This window comes from Lissotriton vulgaris, chromosome 5, assembly GCF_964263255.1.
Source record: "Lissotriton vulgaris chromosome 5, aLisVul1.2, whole genome shotgun sequence".
NCBI lineage: Eukaryota > Metazoa > Chordata > Amphibia > Caudata > Salamandridae > Lissotriton > Lissotriton vulgaris.
The window spans coordinates 442,753,905-442,773,632 of NC_141693.1; the positions used below are offsets into that span (position 1 = coordinate 442,753,905).

Below are 19,728 nucleotides of genomic sequence, written 5' to 3' on the forward strand. Positions count from 1 at the left end.
CATTTGTTGACCTTCATTCAACAACTTAAGCTTCGGTGCACTTCTCTCCCAGGGGTGCATGCACACGATCATTTGCAACAAGCTGTGGAGGCCGCCAGGGATGCATCTCTGCTCTCTTTTTGTTCAAGCTCTCACTGAATGGGCTAGAATCTGCGATTCTTTTTGTGTCGGCTGACTGCCCCAAAATTAAGGACAGATTTATACCTGCCATCCTATATGCGGATGATGCAGTCCTGATACCCCTGGACCTTTTACTAGCCAAGTATGTGTGTTTGATGGGACTCCTGGACCTTTCGGTCAACTTCTCAAAAATCTTACGTAATGGTAGTGGTCCCCAAATCCACTAGCACTAAGACGTTCAAGGTATCAAACTTTACTGTGTCCAAGGTTAATGCCTTCCCCAGCCTGGGTTTTTTTTATGCCAAAAACTGCTGGAAACCACTGGTAGAGGTTACAAGGTCAGAATCTATTAAAACCATGGGGGCTGTTTTTAGCTTTTCACAGAGGCTTAGTTCCAGGGCACAGGAGATCCTTTACAGAAGAAGTGTAGAAGTGTGGCTCAGGGGTTAGAGGCTTTCTTTAAGACAAGGGGAACCCAACGGATAGCTAAGAGCCATGGGTATAACTTTGTTATAGAGAGACAGTGGAACTTAGCTTATTCAACATATACACAATATGTAGTATAGGAACTCAATGGAAGCTATACAAATCAGGTTGTCCTGGCCCAGCCGGGGCAGGAGTTTTATTACCAACAAACAATGTCAGATACACAATACAATTTTTCAAGACACAAGCCTGTGCCATACTGACAAAAAAGGAGAAAATAGATATAGGGTGAAGAAAAGGGTGATTTTCAGGCAAGGAAAGAGAGCAAAGACAGGGCACTGCATAAAATGCAAAGATTACTGGCAGTGTCGCCTGGAGTGGAATGTACACAAGATTTTAACAATATTTCAAGTGTCAACCCACTCTTGGGTGTCGACGTTTCGATCCCTAAAAGCTCTAGTAGATGCACGGGATCATCATCAGGACTTATTTAAGTAGCAAAACATGCCTGAATGAGCAAAGCCATATGGTTGAGCTCACACATAAGATTCAGTGGAGTTAATTGGTTGTATCAATATGATCTTGGTAAAACTTCAAACGTCAGTCTGTGGGAGGCTGCACTTATAAGTTACGTGCTAGCGTCGGATTCAAATGTAAACAAACATCAATGGTACCGTACTTTGTGACAGTATTTCCGACTCCTTTGGAGTTCACGTTTCCAGGCTTGCTTCGCCCTGGGCTTCAGCAATGTGGATATCGGGCGTTGGTCATAATATGCCAGCCGCCTCTCCCAGGGGTGCTCGGACGATGCCGGTTACGGAACTCCTGCCCCGGCTGGGCCAGGACAACCTGATTTGTATAGCTTCCATTGAGTTCCTATACTACATATTGTGTATATGTTGAATAATCAGGGGTTAGAGGCGGCAGACCCGGAAGCTGAGATCGGTCCTGGACCAGGGTTCAATTCCCCGCCTCGACGGGGCTTGGGCTCAATAATTCCACGGACTCGATAATTCTCGCTCCGGTGCCTACTCGACTCACGGGTTCACACTCTGCGACTCTGGGCAATAGCTTGCTTAATCTCCACAACGGCCCCTCGCGGCGGGATGCCTGGCTTTCACCTTGTGGATACCCTGCCGGGGTTATCTCACAGGGGAATACCAGGACGGGTTCCCTAAGCAAGCGCTTAGATACCTGCGGTGTGGGTGATTTGCACTATATAAATATATGTACATTTACATTTACAAATGTACCAATCTAAGGGCATTGCACAGTTGCGTATGGTATCAAAAGGAAGAGTAATGGGCTATTACTACTTGGTTATAAGTAGAAGGTCCAGCTACAGCGTGCCCAAAAGGATACGTATTTGCAAAAATTGCTGTGCTGTTCCTGAGAGAAAGAGGGGATTGATACAGTCTGTGATGCGGATGATAATGGCAGGGTGACTCAAAGATCACCTTGGGAATCCATTTTGTTGGATTTAATGCCCTCACACACCCTTTCAGGTGTCATGCTTCATCATTTGGGACTGCTCCTCGTTGGGTCGGCGGTGCAATATCCAACGGGCAACACCTCATAGAGGGGCTCTTTGGCGGAGATCTTTTTCCAACAGCCGTATGGATGAAGTGCGGGTATGGGGCCAGAATAGAGGGTAGACGTGGAGAAGTGAGTTAAAATAAAACTAGTGGTACCGGGAATGATTTATTCAGGAGGTCCACTGCTTTAATTAAAATCGGGTTTCTAGAGGAGAATGCTGGAATATTATGTTTCCAGAAATCCTCCAGATATTGTTATTGTCCGGTCAACATGTTTCTCGCTGGCGTAAATTTAACAAGCGATTCTTCAGGACCTATGTGACTGTTTAGCAGGTATCTAAAAGTGAAAAACTGTCTACTCTAATTCCCTAATGTGTAATGTGTGTACGCTAGTCTGGGTACAACAACAATTAGGGGTGAAGGGAGAACAATCCTATATTACCCTTCTTCTATTGAAACTGCCAATACCTAAAATTATTAACAGTCAGATAACGACAGTATCCAGCGGGTAAAGCTTCAGGTTAGATCTTCCACCGCATGGTTGGGAGTCCCTGAGCTGCGTTTCACGCACCTACCCCTCGCCGCTGGATCCGGGTGCGCAGTTGCGTTATGGCAGCAAGGTCTGGGGTTACATCAAGGTGGATCGACTCCAGACCATGGAAAATCATTTTTTTGCGTAAGTTGGACTATGTTTCCAAGGCTACCCCAGCATTCTCTGTGCATGTAGAACTGGGACTCGATTACGTTACAGACCTAATCAACCTAATCCCGCTCTTGTGTTGGATAACGTTTTCGAGAAGGGAGGAGCTGAAATTGAGCCAGATGATACTTGAGGACGGTCTGTCCTAAATCTGGCAATGATTATCCCATGGCTAGCCCATGGTAAAGCATTTTTCTCTTCTCTAGGCAGGCCTGAAATTTTTTTAATCCAACCAATTTCTCCTCTCTTGAGTTAGGGGATGTTAAAAGATTGTTCCTGGACCGATCCTGTCTGGAGAGAGAAAGTTTAGAACTCCAGAAACCTACTGTCAGGGCCCATATGCTCCTAAAAGATTGTACATGGGTTAGAACCATACGTGAGCCTGCTTCGCTCACAGCACGATTGGTTCTTATTGTGCAGGTTCAGTCAACTGCATTATTTCTTGGCTTTCCCACACGGCTGGATTCGGCCAAAGGGAAGAGAATTGCGCTCCTGCGACAATGTGCCGCCACAGAATTTGCTTAATTTTATAAATGTTTTGTTCTTAATATAGCTGGCAGAGGATGCGTTCTTTAATCCTTTTGTGTGTCATCATTTTTTATTGGAGACCAAAGATAGGCAATTTAATAGGATACAAAATAATCTGGTAAATCATAAATCAGTATGTGACAAATAATATACATCTGTAATATATTACAGATGTATATTATTTAATCCTTTTGCTCAAATGGTTGCATTTTATACAAGTGTCACCTGCCTTGTTGTATCTACAGATGCTTCCCACAGACCAGGTCACGTTTACTGTCTTAACTTTTTTACGAGCTGTCTGGACATCGAGAGTATCAAGAACTGAATAACTGTCTCACGTTTATCCTGTTCTTATATGTAACTGCATTTCACTGGTGTTTTATTTTATTTTTATGAACTTGTTTTTATCATATGAGTTTGTACTCTTTTATGGTGATTTTATTTACAGAATAACTAACTTTAAAAGAGAAAGCAAAACTCTATTGATTAGAAGTAAAAATACCATTTACTGAAAAGGATTAACATAAATTGTATATATTTTGTGGTTTTTACCACGGTCTGCCAGCTAATATACCATACCTCTGACCTCGGCCTAACATATATTTTGTTATTTCGAAAACTATAAATGAGTGTTATTATTTAGTCAACAATTTAATATTTACTCTAAATGTTCTGGTGAATTACAAGAAAAATGCCACCGAGGGGTTCCAGTGATTACATTAAAACACTTCTTCATGCCATAGGAAGTTTGTAAATAGTTGGAACCTAATCATGTCCGGAAAAGATTCAATTGCATGAGCTGATTATCCTGACTTAAGTTTTAGCTTTCATTTCATTGGATATTATTGTTGGCGGTATTTGCCTGACGAATGGCATATCTCTGTCCAGATAGAGTTTAGAAACCAGGAGAGTACAGACCACCATCTGTCTCTATAAGATAGCATGTTCAGAAATCTGTGTGTGTGTGTGTGTGTATATCTATATATATATAGTTTATAGATCGATAGATATCATCTTTATTGATCTTAAGTGTGCTCTTTACACTTACAGAGGTCTCCAATGGCGTCAATTTGCTTTACATTACACCAAGCAAGAAAAATGCCTTTTATTGTCCCTCTTCAAAACCAGATCTTCATTCAAATGTATATCCCATATTTGCAGATCAATGAATGTTTGTCATGCCTTCATAACAAAACCCATCAAAAACTTGACAGTTGATCTCTTTACCATTATTAACTCCTGGCTAATAGCTGCTCCCAACTTCTTATGGACACCTTAGTTCCTAACAACTATTCGCTTGCTAGAGTTAACAGAGAGAAATACCATGTCGCAAGGTTGGGGAGTTGCCTTTATTCTCTGATTGACTCTCACATGCAAAAAAAAATCAAGACTGGCTCCTATCTCTTTTAGATTTCTAAAAGTTGCATGGTCACTAGCCCCCAATGAAACCTTGTATTTTCTCATTATTTACCACCTTCCTTGCCACACGAAAGTTTCCTACCATTGGTCAACTCATAACTTTTGATTCAACTGACTCTATCAAAGAGAAAACTGTGTAGGTGACTTCAGCCAGAACTGTCACAATGGGCTCTTTACGACCCAGCAGTCCTTCAGGAAAATGTATTTATAGGTTTTAAGTAAAAACAACCCTGCAGTAATTATTTATTAAGAACCATCTTTCTTGGCCTGACTTCTTGATTGGGGCTGGCGCTATGTTTCTACTTTTCTTCTGCTTTTAAAATAATTTGAAGCTGGTGCTCATGGTCAAAAACCGAAGTGGTAACCAAAGGGCCCACATTACATTGTGGTGACAGCCCTTACACTAGTTTTTGACAGGCCAGACTTCACCATACAGCATGTTTGTACTAATGAGTCTTGTGTCATAGAGCTACTGAAGTTATTGAACATCAGCAACTTGGAACAATTTTTGCGAATTCCTACTCCTAACAGAGGAAAGATTCTCAACCAGATTATCTCTGCTTACATCAAAATATTTCACAAGCCAATCGGGGTATATTGGTCTGACCATCACATGATGCTTATTGATATCTAGTTGTCTTCGCCCCCACATTTCCACAAACATCATCTTCCTTCATATTTTTGTGGTTTTAATTTTTTTTTGAGTTTTATATAGCGTGAACTAGACCCAAGACATCGGGTATCAGAGCGCTTTACTGGAGCACCAGTTTCGTTACAGAAGTACACATTCATTTTTTTTGTTTTTTTGGTTTGGCACAGGGAGATTAAGTGATTTGCCCAGAGTCACAGGATGTTGAGCATCATTGCTGAGATACGAACCCGGTTCCCCAGCTTCGAGTTCATCCGCCCTAGCCGTTAGGCTACATACTCTCCCTAAAAGATCTTCTCACCCTGTGTCAGATCTTCAATTTGCAATAAATTTGAGGAAGGCTTGCACTGTTACAGTCCTATCTAAACATGTAACCACCTTTTTTCCCAGCTATGACCTAATAGTGCTCCTCAAAAAATAAGAAAGTAATTTTAAAAACATATAATCCGGGGCACATTTTAAAAAGAGTTGGAGGAATAAATGCCTACATCTTTGTCTTAAGTAAAAGCAACTAGGTAACAGTATACGTCAGATACTAGCTAAACAAAATGTCAATATCTGATGAACAAATGGTAACAATGCTCTCAAAAGACCCAAGGAACTGTTCAATATTTTTAAACAGAATACTTAATCTCTAGATGATACAAGTCTCCATTCTTCAATCTCCGAATGCAATGATGTTGTAATCGACTTTATCTCCAAAATATCTTCCCTCAGAGTGTTAGCCTTACGGAGTCCAATATTTCACTAGCTAATCAACAGAAACAGGCTTTGCCTAACAACCAAATTACACTGGCTCCAACCAAATACTCATGGAAACATTTTGAACCAATTACTGAAGAATATCTGCCTAAAGTAAAACATTTAGGTGTTATGTTGTATTTTGATATCATTATCCCAGCTAAATCGGTTAAAACCAATTTACACTTATTTTTAAATGATGGTGTTTTCTGATCAGTATTTTGTTTCAAAATTGCATATTTCCAAAGACCTAAAACCTGTCAAATTACTCTTATCTTATAGAATTCTCCAGTGGATCCTAATGTTCTTTCAGCTTCAGATCAGTCACCAAGTTGCAATTGGTCGGGGAAAGTTATTGAGAAATGTGTGCCAACCAATTGACGGCCTTTCGTGAAAATCATAACCTTATTAACCACCCTTTACAAATCAGGATTCAATAATGGACACAGCATGGAAACTGTTACTTAAAAATTCTATGTGATGTATATACCGTCACTGATAATGGTGGTGTCTATCTTCTCATATTCCTTGATCTGTTGGCACCATTTGATACTATTAACCACCAAAACTTTATCGTCACTCTCAACTAGTGCATGATCATCGATTATCAAAAATAAAGTGCTTCAGTGGTTCCTGTCATAGCTCTCAAACCTAAATCACCTAGTTAAATTAGGCAACCCAGCTTCCATTATCACTCCTATACTATGTGGTGTCTCTCGGGGGCCAATTTAATTCACAACCCTATTAAACATTTAAATGTAGCCATCCTGTATTGTCTTCAAAGGGGGTAGTATCGCAATTCATCAATATGCTGATGATACCCTGCTATATCTAAATACAGAACAAAAACAAAAAAAAATCACATTCCAAGACATCAGAACTTTAAAAATCAGCCTACCAAAATAGGAGATACAATATTTTGGACTCTGTCTTCATGACCACCATAACATGTCTTCCCATACTGCTCGGGCGCTATTTGGACCAGACCAGCACTGTGCTCCTTAAAAAGATTAATGTGGTCTGCAAGCTCTAGAGTTCAGAATACTTGTTTATGTTCTTGTTGCTTCTCACATGATTATAGGAACTCAACTCTGATGGGCGTGCCGGAATCCAACCTTCATCCCTTAGTATTGGTTCTTCATTTACCAACCAGACTAGTCAATGGCACAAAAATATAACAATATCAATTCTGTCCTAACAGACCTGCTGTAGCTCCATTTGTAAGAAAGGGTCAAGTTTGAAACCGCCTACAATATCTTCAAAGTACTCCATCTAAAAAAAAAAACTAGAATATCTTCACAACTCTCTAAAATTTGTGAAGGTCAAAAAGGAGAAAATGGCACTTTCCAGCTAGAATCAACCAAGTTGTTACACCACTGTACTGCCAGCCATCTCTGCTGCTGCCCTGTCCCTTTGTAATTTGCTGTCAGAAGACATCAGTGGCCATATTATACACACGGCGCATTTTCCTTGATTACGCTGAGTGCACCTTTTAAAATGTGCACCCGGCGCAATCAAGAAAAATGTGTAATATTAGGGTAGATGTGCTGTGTATTTGCGCTGCTTGGGGGCAGCAAATTCATATGAAAAATGGAGCGGCTGCTTTGAATTTTCAGTTTACGCTTTAAGTGAAAGCACGGCATGGGGCACTTCTACAAAAAAAATTTGGGGGGAGACACATTTTTTTTTGTTGGTAAAAGTGTCCGATGCCATGCTTTTACTTTAATGGTGGCCATGCATCTTTCTTTAGACGCGGCTCGCTGTAACCCGAATACTGCGAGCAACATCTAAAAAGAAAAGGGGCACGGCCACTATGAAAGTGATCTCATATTTGTGAGAGTTTGAGTTATTGGCATTAGAAATGACAATGCCTTTTATGTATGCGTTGGTTTTGAAAACATAAAAAAAGGCATTGTCATGTACAATGCCAATAGCTTAAACTCTCGCAAATACGAGACCGATTGCATTGCAAATGCTTGTTTATTTTGTCCATTGTTTTAGAAGTATTTGGTTAGTGGCCCTGTCCCTTAGTTGCAGTAGATTACATTTAAAAGAACTTGGCAAGGGGCAACATTACATTGTAATACAGGATGTGAACATTTACAAATTCAGATTAGGCCAGATTAAGGGAAAATATATATTTTTACAGTGGTCGCTGAGGAAGGCGGCATAGAAGGGGAAAAAACACTAAGGTACGTATTAAAAGTTGCACGGTATTGCCAGTGTAAAAACGCTGCTAGCTAAATTTACATTACCTTGCTGTAACACCATGCCACTACTGTGCAATTACGAGTTACACCCCTTGGACTAGGATGGGAAGAAGACTTAAGGTTACATTGCATTCTGTCAATCCTCTGTCTGGGTTTGCTTTCTCCCAGCCTTCATAGTGGCCTTTAAAACATTTTCTATTTTTAGACCCACTGGAATTTTAATATTTAAATGTGTTGTATGGTTTCTTGTCGAAAGCAGTACTATTTTGCATGGATTACATTTCTAGGGAAATTCTACAATTTAACATTCTCCAATGTGACAACCGCACTGCCCAAGGGTTTCCTATAATTTGCTGTACATCTCAGACTTAAAGCGTTCTCATTCCAGTCATTATTCATGTTAAAGTTTCTCTGTACAAAACGTTGTTGTTGCTTCACATCAATGTTTTGCTAAGATCTTGTAATTGTATTGTGTTGTGGTATCCAAGTCTAACCTTCATGCTTTTTGCTCTGATTTTTTGCATTTCCTCTGCCATAATGTTTTTTTTTCTGATGAGAAACATTTTGAGGTAAAAACATTGATTGATCCCTTAGATTTAGTGTTCTCAATGTTTTTCCAAATGTTTCACCAGACTACTCGGAATGTCTATGAGGCACCTTTTGCGATTATTTCAAAGACCACCTATAGCTCACATCGTCAAGATGAGGGAAGTGGTGCCATTAATGCTTCTGTTTTTTTCTTTCTTAATACTACTCTTCATCACAGCAAAAATCAGTTGCAGGTTGGAAAAAATATTTAATCCATAAGTTTGATAAACATTAATGGAAGGATCCATGTCCAATTTATACCACTACTGATCAAATAATTTTGCTTATAAAAGTGTTATTCTGAAAACGTGACGTTCTAGTTCAATGTAGTTCACTAAATTATCTTCTTTTTACACCAACCCCACATTGTGGGTTTATAGGTCGTCTTTTTATTACAGTTTAGGACTGCAGTATATCACTTTTTTTTTAAATAAAATTAACTTCAGAGCATGATTTTTGATTGTCCACCTTTCTTAGAGGAACTACCACTCTTTTAGCACATACGTACGTGCTTCATGTCACCATATTTCATGATTCCGCTACCACAGTGAGGTACAGCCTGATAATAACCAGGGTGTTCACCCAATTAACACATTTTAGCAATACCATTAACAATATCTGACATCCACTTCACCTGCCTAATATATATCATCTTTTGTTTTAACATAAATTGAAATTACCATAAGTTCCTCATGTTACATTAGATTCTCTGCATTTTCGGCTCCTCGTTAAACTAATTCTGCCATTGTCTCCCTCTCATTTCACCCATTTAAACAACAGTGATATTTTAACAGGACATTTTGGAAAGTGCTAGAAACACACGCCATCGTAATAAAGGGCCTGTTTTGCCTCCACAGACTCCTCCCCAAACAATAAGCAGCTTGCAGTGCCACCTACTGACCAAATGTGAGTACTCCTAGACTGTACACTTACATTAAATCATAAGTATGAGTCTCGGTAGTTTGAAAAAAAAAACAGTTCATCCAAGTGTTATGACTGTCATCCACACTAACGCTGGCAAATGTCATGGAACTAAATATAAAGGATAAAACTATAGACCCTAGGTTTTCTGAATCCATCTATCCTTGCCATCTATCTCTCTACCATACTTCTTTTTTCCATTTGTTTGTGTGCATGACCACTTGTTTCTCCTCTACGTAGTTTGACCTGTTATGTTACATAGGATGTGCTTCACTCTACCTGCCACCTACCCTGCTTCACAGCATGCATATTTCTTTGCAACCGCAACGCGTGCCAGATTGCAGTGTTCCTATAGACACTAACAGTGTTACCATTATTGATCCAGGAAGCCTTTCTTGAATATAAAGGGAATGGGACACTGTAAATTTAAGTGATCTGACTTCTGAAGTCCTACTGGAGGGTGCTCCAGAGAAGCAGTGCCAGTTTCTGGTCTGTTTAGGGTCCATCTCTCCTAGCATTGACATTGGCGTTAATTCGCCAAAATGCCATGGGTTGCGGAAATGACATCATCCAATCATCCGACCACTGAGGACATCACAAGAAGTGACATCACATTACTTTTTGGCCCTGATATTGAAGCAGGTGACACCGCTGAACTCAAAAAAGCAAGATTAAACATGAAGTGCAAGATAAATAAAAGAATGCAACAGGTTTCTAAAGCACCAGGACTCAAAAACTCGAACATTGTTTAGTAGACTGCATTAGCAATTTATTCACAAGAGTCCTTGTTATGGAAAGTGCTATCTGGCCTTATACGATGAAAAAGATCACTTGAGATTGTTGAAAATAAGGTGTTCTACACTCGTAGTCCTTCTTCCGTGTTGAAGACATAACACATTTAAACCCAGGTGCATATGATTGAGACCCCTCTTTAGTCAAACGCTTTATGCTGAGTAATGTGGAGCTGCATGATGAATAAATCTGTTTACCTGATGTTTCACTGGCGGGCTTGTTTTCATGCCATGCAAATTGTGGGATTCTCCTTATATCTATCTATCTATCTATCTATCTATCTATCTATCTATGCAAAAAAGAAGCAGGGAACTCTGGGTAGTTCTCAAGTTTAGGTGGAAAGCAGCTCCTTTATAGAGCAATCTCAACACCAGCGACACTCTAGATCTGCTCACCTCAAATGTCTGCTTTTCAATCAGTCTTTTAGCATAGGATTAGCGCAGTGCAATCCACTCAGAGATAGAAATGGACAAAGTCTTTTGCCATTTCTACAGCAAAGTTTTTAAGCATAGGACTAGCACAGTGCTGTCCTTGCCAAGCTGTAAAACGACAAAAGCCATTTATCACATCAGTCACAGTATTACAGCTTTGAATTGGTAAAATACCAACCAAGCCAACCTGAAATGAATAAAAGCAACCCCTGACAGTGTTTCGCTCTAATTAGAGCTCATCAGAGAGGTATAGCTTTGTCCAGACACACATACATATATAGATATATATTTATTTATTTAACAAACAGTCGTGGAGCACTCACAGGACATTGATACTTTATTCTGGGCAAATGCATTTTGGCACTCTGCCTTCTTCAGTGTTCATTCAAACTCCAATAAAAGTAACGCATGTTTAAAATACTTGGGATCAGTTCATTGGTACAATGTTGGAAATGGCCAGCAACAAAGGACTGTCGAAGTTGTTAGTGCAAATGCCAATATTTATGGCAGCCATGTCAGCATGTACATTTATTACTATGGACAGATGGTAATCACTTCGTTTACTTTACATTTGAAGTTCTCAAGTCTTCTTTCAGTACTCTAGAAGGCAGATCAGGACTTAGCAGGTCATTTAGAACTCGGCATGTGTTTCATCCACCCTATTTAGAGTCTTTACCAATGAGTACATTTCAAATTGGGCAAACAGTTCAGTAGACAGATAGCCACCCCACCATCCACTCGTTCTCTTCTGATGATGGCCTTCGCTCGCCTTTGTCTATTCGAGTCAATTCACAATGGTTGGCGTGTGTTCCTCCAGGATATCATTGGTCTTGAAAAGGGATTGGAGTTTGAGTCTATCAATCCTTTCAGAAATCATAGCTTGGGAAGGTACCTCAGAGAAGTTGATAGACTGGTCCGACTAACCTTTTTCTATTTTCAAAGGGGTGTGTGTATGTACTTGTGTGTTTGTGTGTGTGTTTTTAACGATTTTCGCCAACTATTGTAACATGATTTTCAGAATTACTTTACTGCTATTTCTGTTTAGTCACTTTGCTTTGTCTCCTTATACTTAGTTAAATGATCATTTAATGTAAAGCATCTGTAAAATAAAATGTTGGGTATGGTTTAAAACGGCTGCAGTATTTGTAAATCTTTTTTTATTAATGTACTTTTATTTAAGGTTAGCAAAGCTGTAATAAGCTGAAAAAAAGTATATAAACTAAAGGGCTAGTGTTACTGTAGCAGTAATGCTTAATCTAATTATACGTGTTTAAAATAATTCAGTGACATTCACAAATAAGGTAATTATTAAAATGATTGAATAAGACTTAAACTAAGCTTGCTTCTTGAACTATACAGTAAGCATTATGAATCGAATATGATTATGGTATTTTAATTTAGGTTTAAAGTAAGAATTAATTTGATGCAACAAATCTTAATTGAATATGTTTTCAATTATTGAAATATAATTATATGGTTAGGGTAAGGATTAGTCCAACAAAAAAGGTTGCTATGTTCTTTCAATTTAATTAAATTGGAAACCTAGAGTAAGAGCTACAGTTAGGATGTTTTTAGTATTACAAACACATATTTAAATTGATTTAATTTAGTGCTACGATTTGTTTTGGGAAAAAATACTGTATTGCTTTGATTATTACAAATGTGTTACTTTAGCGTTAGGATAGTAGTTAATATAAACCATCTATTGTAATTCGATTTCAATTAAGCATCAGGCATTAATTAGCATGATGGTCAATGTTAGGGATATGGGACTAAAGCAAGTTTGTTATTTCAGTTTTATGGTCAGGTGAGCGAAATAAAGGTTGGAAAGTAAAGATAGTTGAAGTACAGTAAACATTTGCAGTGTTTCTGCTCATTCAGATGTCTTATTTCAGTACCTTCATCTCCCCTTAAAATGTAGTGGACCAGCTCTGATCTCACCATTACTTTTACCCTTAAAAGGGTAATGCTCACTGGTGCTCCTGAATCCGTTGGTGGCATCAGGAAAACCAAGTTTAAAACCCCTTTAGCATCCCCTTGTACCCAAAAAGTTAATAAAAATATTTATAAACAAAAATACCTTAAACGGTGTAGCTCATCTTGGTAGAACGGTACCACGCCTATATACAGCACGTTAAGGATGTCTTCAGTGGTTGGAAATTGTGGTCATTTTGCCGCGTAACTCTTGAGAAGTGGCAGGTCTCAAAGGTGTTGACTGATTCCACAGCTGTATTTGTGCATTAACTATGGTTTATTCAAATCACTATACCAGCATAGTAGCAGAAACATATCCAGAAAATTCCCCTTGCAGAACATAGTTTAGTGCAGCCTTCTTAATTATCATCTCCTGAGGACACACTTGAAGCAGGAGTTCCATGTTCTAGCTCCTCGCACCATAGTGTACTCTGACTACAGAGCTAGTGTTTGTCACTGGAACGTTGATCTGGGACCATAGAGCTTAACTTTCAGAACACAAGATTACCCCCAAAGTTCCAAAAGAAGGCCAGATAGGAGGGACAGGTATCATCATTTTTGCAGAAAAATCTATATTTGTAGCTGTATGCTATGGAATTTCTGTGAACTATTTTATAAGTATCTATTTGTAACCAGATTCTTTTGATGGATTCTTCTCAACTGCAGATTTCTCATCTTTTTAATATTCACAAGTACCATAGTGTATTCAGAGAACTTCAACAGCGGTGCTCCTGTGCACTGGCAAATGGCATAGTACAGCTCAAATCCACCCTGGAAGTGACTAAGCAGAGCCGCATATAAGCGCTACCCCTACGTGCTGATGTCAAATTGTTTCTTTCCTTTCTTTCTGCACTTTCCATCATGGATTCAGAGCTCTGCTTCCAACTTTTGTAAACCTCTGATGATTTCCAAAATGATTAGACAGTGTGCTAGGAAACCTGAGGTACCCGCTTCAAACTGTGCTGTAACTGCAGGAATCAGATTTTGGTCACAGACCTGCACAAAGTGTTCCTTTGGTAATTGAGATCCGGTCCAGAGTTTAAGCTGTGTGACAAGTGTGCCCTCCTGCACCCGAAAGCAATCTGGGACCAGGAAGGTGAAGCTTCACTTCACAGAACAGAAGAAGATATTGCAATCAGACCACAGGTCCCACTCCAAAGTGCTGGCCTGGTTTGGTCGCGATGACGTTCCTGTGAGCCACCCACTTCCAACTCAAATTCTTTGGATAGGTCTTAGTCCTTGCACAAACATATAAAGACAGCAGCAAGACGTGACCTCATCCTGCCACTCTAGCTCAAAAGGGAAGGCATGAGGCTGTCAAGATAAAAATTGCACCCCTTTGAAGCCCCTGGTTCCAGAACTGATTTCGTAGCCAGTCCCAACACTCCCCAGTTACCCTGGGCTGTTTTTGATACCACAGCAGATAGTAGCCTTCTAGATGGCCATGCTAGAAATCTTTGGTGCTATTTCAGCACCCTTGGGCAGCCTTTGTGCTCAACAGAACAGCAGAGGCTTCCAGGTGGGTTACCACCGGCAGGTCTTTCCCAGTTCTTCCTGCCCCCTTGGGACCAGTTACTGGAACCATTCGAACTCTGGTACAGACTTTTACATCAGCCTCAAGATCTTCGCTGGTTGCTGGTGCACTGACACCGATACTAACCCCCCACACCAATAGGAAGCCAGTGCCCATATTTGTATACTGAGCAGGAACGCATATGCTCAGTGTGACATGGGCAGCAAGATTTTGCCGATGGTTGCAGGGACCGCAAAGCTTCTTTGTCTCAGACCATGTGTGATGAGCACGATGCAGCAAAGTATATAATCCATGTAGGCGTGGATGGATACCACTCGGTGCATTGGCAGGACTATTGGGACAAGTGCCATTCTTCGAAGTCATGCATAGATGAGAATGACCAGATTTTGTGGCAATGTGAAAATATCCTTAATGGATATGCCCCTCAGAGAATCCAAACTCTTTGGGGGGTGTGGGGAAGCAGACTTGGCACAAGAGAGATTTAAAACATAATCAAGCCACTGCATGCTCTCTGAGGTTATAGTTGCCTGAGAAACAGTTCCCACTTCATTTCAAAGAATTCAGATGCAATTTCAATGACCTAGCCTACAGGCAATGGCAAGCTTCCCAGTTGGTGATATAGCAGTCTATTCAGTCCTTTCAGGGCTGCAGCAATGGCACCAGCAGGCACCACACAAGACGACAGGGACGCTGGCCCTTCACTTCATCATCCCCTGCTGTGACAGCTGCCAGGCATTTGTCATTTATTCTCAAAAGCTCATGCCAAGCCAGTGATGGGCAGGATTCAACATTTCCTCCCCAGTTGGAGGCCTGTTCCATCTGACAAATTAGTCTTACTGAATACTGAAAGAGACTATGCCCTATTCTTCGTTTCCTTCCCACCTCATCTCCCTCTCACAGCGAATGATTTTCCGAGATGCACTTGACAATCGTAATGTAGGAGGTGAATCTTTTACTTTCCAAGGGTACAATCGAAACGGTACCAGCCATGGAGAAAGACAAAGGATGCTATTCCAAATACTTCCTCGTCCCGGAAAAAGGATAGGGGCCTCAGGCTCATCAAGCACCTTCATTCATTAAATGCCTACCTGTGAGAGAACAACTTGAAGATGCTACAGAAGGCTTAGATTGTATCTGCTCTTGACCGGGGGGACTGTATGGACATGCATGAAACGTATTTTCACATACAAATTCTGCAGTCTGACTGGCATTACCTATGGTTCAAGGTGGACCAAGAATACTTTGTTTGTCCCTTTGCTCTTATCTCACCCTTTCAATTGTTCATGAAAGTGATGGTGGTGGTTGCTACCCATCTTTGGAGGGCAGTACTCCTCATATTCCCATACTTCAAAGACTGGCTATCATGGACCACCTCCAACTGCGGCCAACCTCTTGACATCATTGGGGTTCTCCAGCAATGATCTGAAGTTACAGTTGAAGCCCTCGCTGAGAATTCCATTTATTGGGGCAGTACAGGACACTGTGGCATTCAAGGCTATTACCCCACTGCAACAAGTCCGGAATGGTCAGGATATGCTCCCCAAGTTTCAGGATCAGTTCTGGGTGTTTGTGAGGATGCCTCTTAGGCTTCTTGGTGTCCTGGCATTGTGCATTCTCGTTCTCCCATATGCCACATGAGGGCCGTACGGTGGAACCTAGGTCCCAGTGGTCTCAATATCAGGGCTGATTCTGGCATCATACTGATAAGGATTTGCAGTGGTGGGTGATGGATGTCAATATAACCTGTTGCAAGCCACCCTTCCTCTCACACCCAGAGCTCAAGGTAGAGACAGATGCATTGTTACTAGGTTGGTCACGAGCCACTTACAAGAAGTGATCTGAGGCCTCTGGATTCAGCAGATAGTTGATTCAATATCGTCCTGCTGGAGCTGATCCCCTTTGCCCTAAAAGCTTTGCTCCTTTCTGTCAAGAAAACACTGTAGTTCTCCTGGACAACACTACCAACAAAATGCAAGAAGCTGGACGGAGTGTAGCCCTGAGCCCTGTGCCAGGATGCTCTGCGCCACTGGAAGCGGCTAGAACAACAGAACATGTTCCTAGTCCCCAAACATCTAGTGGGGTTCCTGAATGCCACAGCTGACTAATTGAGTAGGTGTTGTCTAGCGAACCATAACCGGCATCTCCACTCAAAGGTGGTGCTGGGCATCTTTGGTCATTGGAAATAGCCCTGACTAGATTTATTTGCCACTGTAAAGGAAGCACAGTGTCAGCAGTTGTGCATGCTGGAGTTTCTTCTAAAGTGCTCAGTAGGAGGTTAATTTCAGCTGCAATGGAATGAGGAACTCCGGTATGCATTCCCGCCTCTACTGCTCCTGCCTCTGATACTGAAGATGATCAGGAATGGCCAGGGCTTATTCCTCTTGATTTCCCTGGCTTGGGCCAGGAGAGTGATGTACCTATAGCTTCTGAATCTGAGAATGTACCCTTTGATGTGACTACCACTTCAGGACAACTTTCTGTCTCAGCACAAGGGCAAGGCCATACAGTCAGATCTCTACAACCTACTTCTCATTGCATGAGGATTGAATGGTGGCAGTTACTCGTGTTTGATTTGCAGATTAGGTGGTTTATGTCATCCTTGCTGCTAGACGCCTTTCTATGAAGTCCATTTATGCTGGGATACATTTTTGGACATGTGTGGGACCTGGACTACCAATTCCTTGCAAACCAAACTTTCTCAGTTCTTTTTGTTTGCATTTTTGTTGACGCAACAAGGCCTTGCAGTTGGTATGGTGAAGTGTTACTCATCATCCCTCTCAGCCTTTTTCTGATTACCGAACCAACAGTCCTTGTTTAAATTGCCAGTTTTGATGCATTTCATCAAAGGTTTGATCAATACATTTCCTCCCAAACCATTCGTAATGACGCAACTTGGTTTTCACACTTGATGTACACACCCACCCTTAATGCTTGATCACAGTTGCTCCTAAAGGCCCTTGACTTTGAAACAGTGTTCCTTGTTGCCATCACATCACCTTACTGTATCGATGAACTGCAGGTCCAGTCAGTTCAACCACCCGACACCACCTTCTTTTGTGGACGAGCTGGTGCTAGGACGACCTTCCTTCCTCAAGTAGTGACACCTTTCCCTGTTGGTCGATCAATCACTTTGCCAACATTCTTTGTTCCAACTCTCACATCAGAAGAGAAGGAAATGCTCCATTGCCTTGATCTAGAAAGAGTGTTAAACTTTCATATCACCGCATAAAAGACCACCAGATAGCCGATCAGCTCTTCATGGGTTCTCAGGTGCAAATAAAGGCAAGGCAGAGCAGAGGAGGACCCTGTTCTATCTTACTGCATATTCTTCAACTTTTGAATATCAGCAGGTGCCAGACTGGATCTGGAGAACTTCACTAGAGGTGCTACCGTAAGCTGGGAGGTGGCATCATGAGGCTCCTGGAGCAGTGGTTTTATCAATGCAAAGTGGAGGAGGATTATTTAATTATAGCATGAATATGTATGAAATTTAAACCTTTTGAATTATTATGGGAGCTCATGTTCAGAGTGGTGCATTTTCAATAATAATCATTCATTTTGAATATTTTTTTTAATTTGTCAACCTTAAGATATTCAATACGTAGGTATGTTTAAATATAACAAATAACTATATCTGTTGAGTATACTTACAATCGGATATTACAGTATCAATATGTACAGGAGACCAAAGTTTTTTTGTAGTGTAAAGCTTGTAAATACATATTAAAGGGAGACCTGTTACCTTCTATAAGCACTGCCAACACATGAAAAAATAAATATTAGTGCACAGAAAAGTTTGTAGATTAATGACCATTTACAAATAAATAGGAAATATTAACATGACATAAATGTTAAATGACTGTAACAAATCAAACAAAGGAAATAATAAATAAAAGAAAGGAAAAAATACATGAAAAAAACAACCAGCTCATCAACTTTAATAAGCATTGAGATAATTAAAATTAGATCAGATTTCTTAACTATTTTTCTACTGTGTTCATTTATTTCAAGTATATCTGTATTTAAAAAAATAGTAACCATTCTAAGAACTCTGGAGAATTGTAGAAATATTCCTATGTGAATTGATGTGATAGGACGTGGACCTCTTTGTGAGAGTTCATAACAACGAGGATGATACCTCTGTGACACTGATTGCTAGTTCAGTGATGCATCTTGCTTTCATCGCAGTAAGATTTCAAGACTGTGGCACTATAATTATGCCTGTCAGAATCCTTGTGGGATTTAAGATGACAATGGTAATCATTGTGCAGGTTGTATTTCTATGCGAGTGCCATGGGGACAAGTACACAGATTATGACAGAGCCAAACAATGCAAAATGATTCTTCTTGGCTCATGAGTTGGTTCAGTTTTTCCTTGTTAGTACAGGAGCCGCAAATCTTTCATTTAAGATTTAGGGGTTATCTTAAGTGTTAATATTTGACAACATTATGGAATCCCCAAAAATATGTAAGAAGAATCCTCAACTCTGACAGAAACTGGTTCTAAGTCACTCTGTCTGTTAGTGAGTATCGGATGACAGACATGCGGATGTAAAGAAAGCTCGACTTGTACTATTGCACTAGTGCTACAAATGTTCTTACAGAGGGAGTGAATGAGTAAGAACATGTACACAGTTTGCCGTCTGCTGCTCTCTCTGACACTTTGTTTTTGTTATTTAACAGTTGTACTATTCTTGATTTTTTTCTTTCTTTTCAGTAGGGTCAAACTTCCAAGTTTGTACCATTCAGACCTAAAAGGCACATTGGCACTCTGTGGGCGCCAAAAAGCTCCACCCGCTCAACAGTGCCTTTTAATCCTTGTCCCCAGTCTGTTATCTTCCACTCTTTTTGGTGCAAAGCGCACTCACATACAAATGGCACACATTTATCATCCATTCGTTTAACTAGTCACCAGGTTTATCCTCAAATCTCCATAGATGCCTTCTGGCTGTTCAGCTGTAGACGGACATAACTAATTATAAAAGCAAACAACACCAAATTAGTATTCCTTAGTAAAATAAATAACATTTGGGTAAGTCCATCTGGTTGATAACTTGGGTGCATCATCTAAATAGTTCCAGCTGGATTATTGTAACAGTCTTTAGAGCACCGAAAGCAGTAACCTGCCTTATTTTGTCATTTGAGAATGCTTGACTAGGT

The 19,728-nt window shown here is 40.4% G+C and overlaps 1 protein-coding gene across 6 annotated transcripts in view; it reads left to right on the forward strand.

The window, feature by feature from the left end:
* Positions 1 to 19,728, forward strand: part of KAZN (kazrin, periplakin interacting protein) — a 198,865-nt gene that overhangs the window by 158,492 nt on the left and 20,645 nt on the right. For 2 of the 6 annotated variants that reach the window (XM_086921866.1, XM_086921869.1), the window contains one exon: positions 9,774 to 9,822. The exons of the other annotated variants lie outside the window; for them this stretch is intronic. In XM_086921866.1, coding sequence (XP_086777992.1) covers positions 9,774 to 9,822 — 49 coding nt within the window. The remainder of the gene's footprint in view (positions 1 to 9,773; positions 9,823 to 19,728) is intronic. 6 annotated transcript variants of the gene reach the window in all.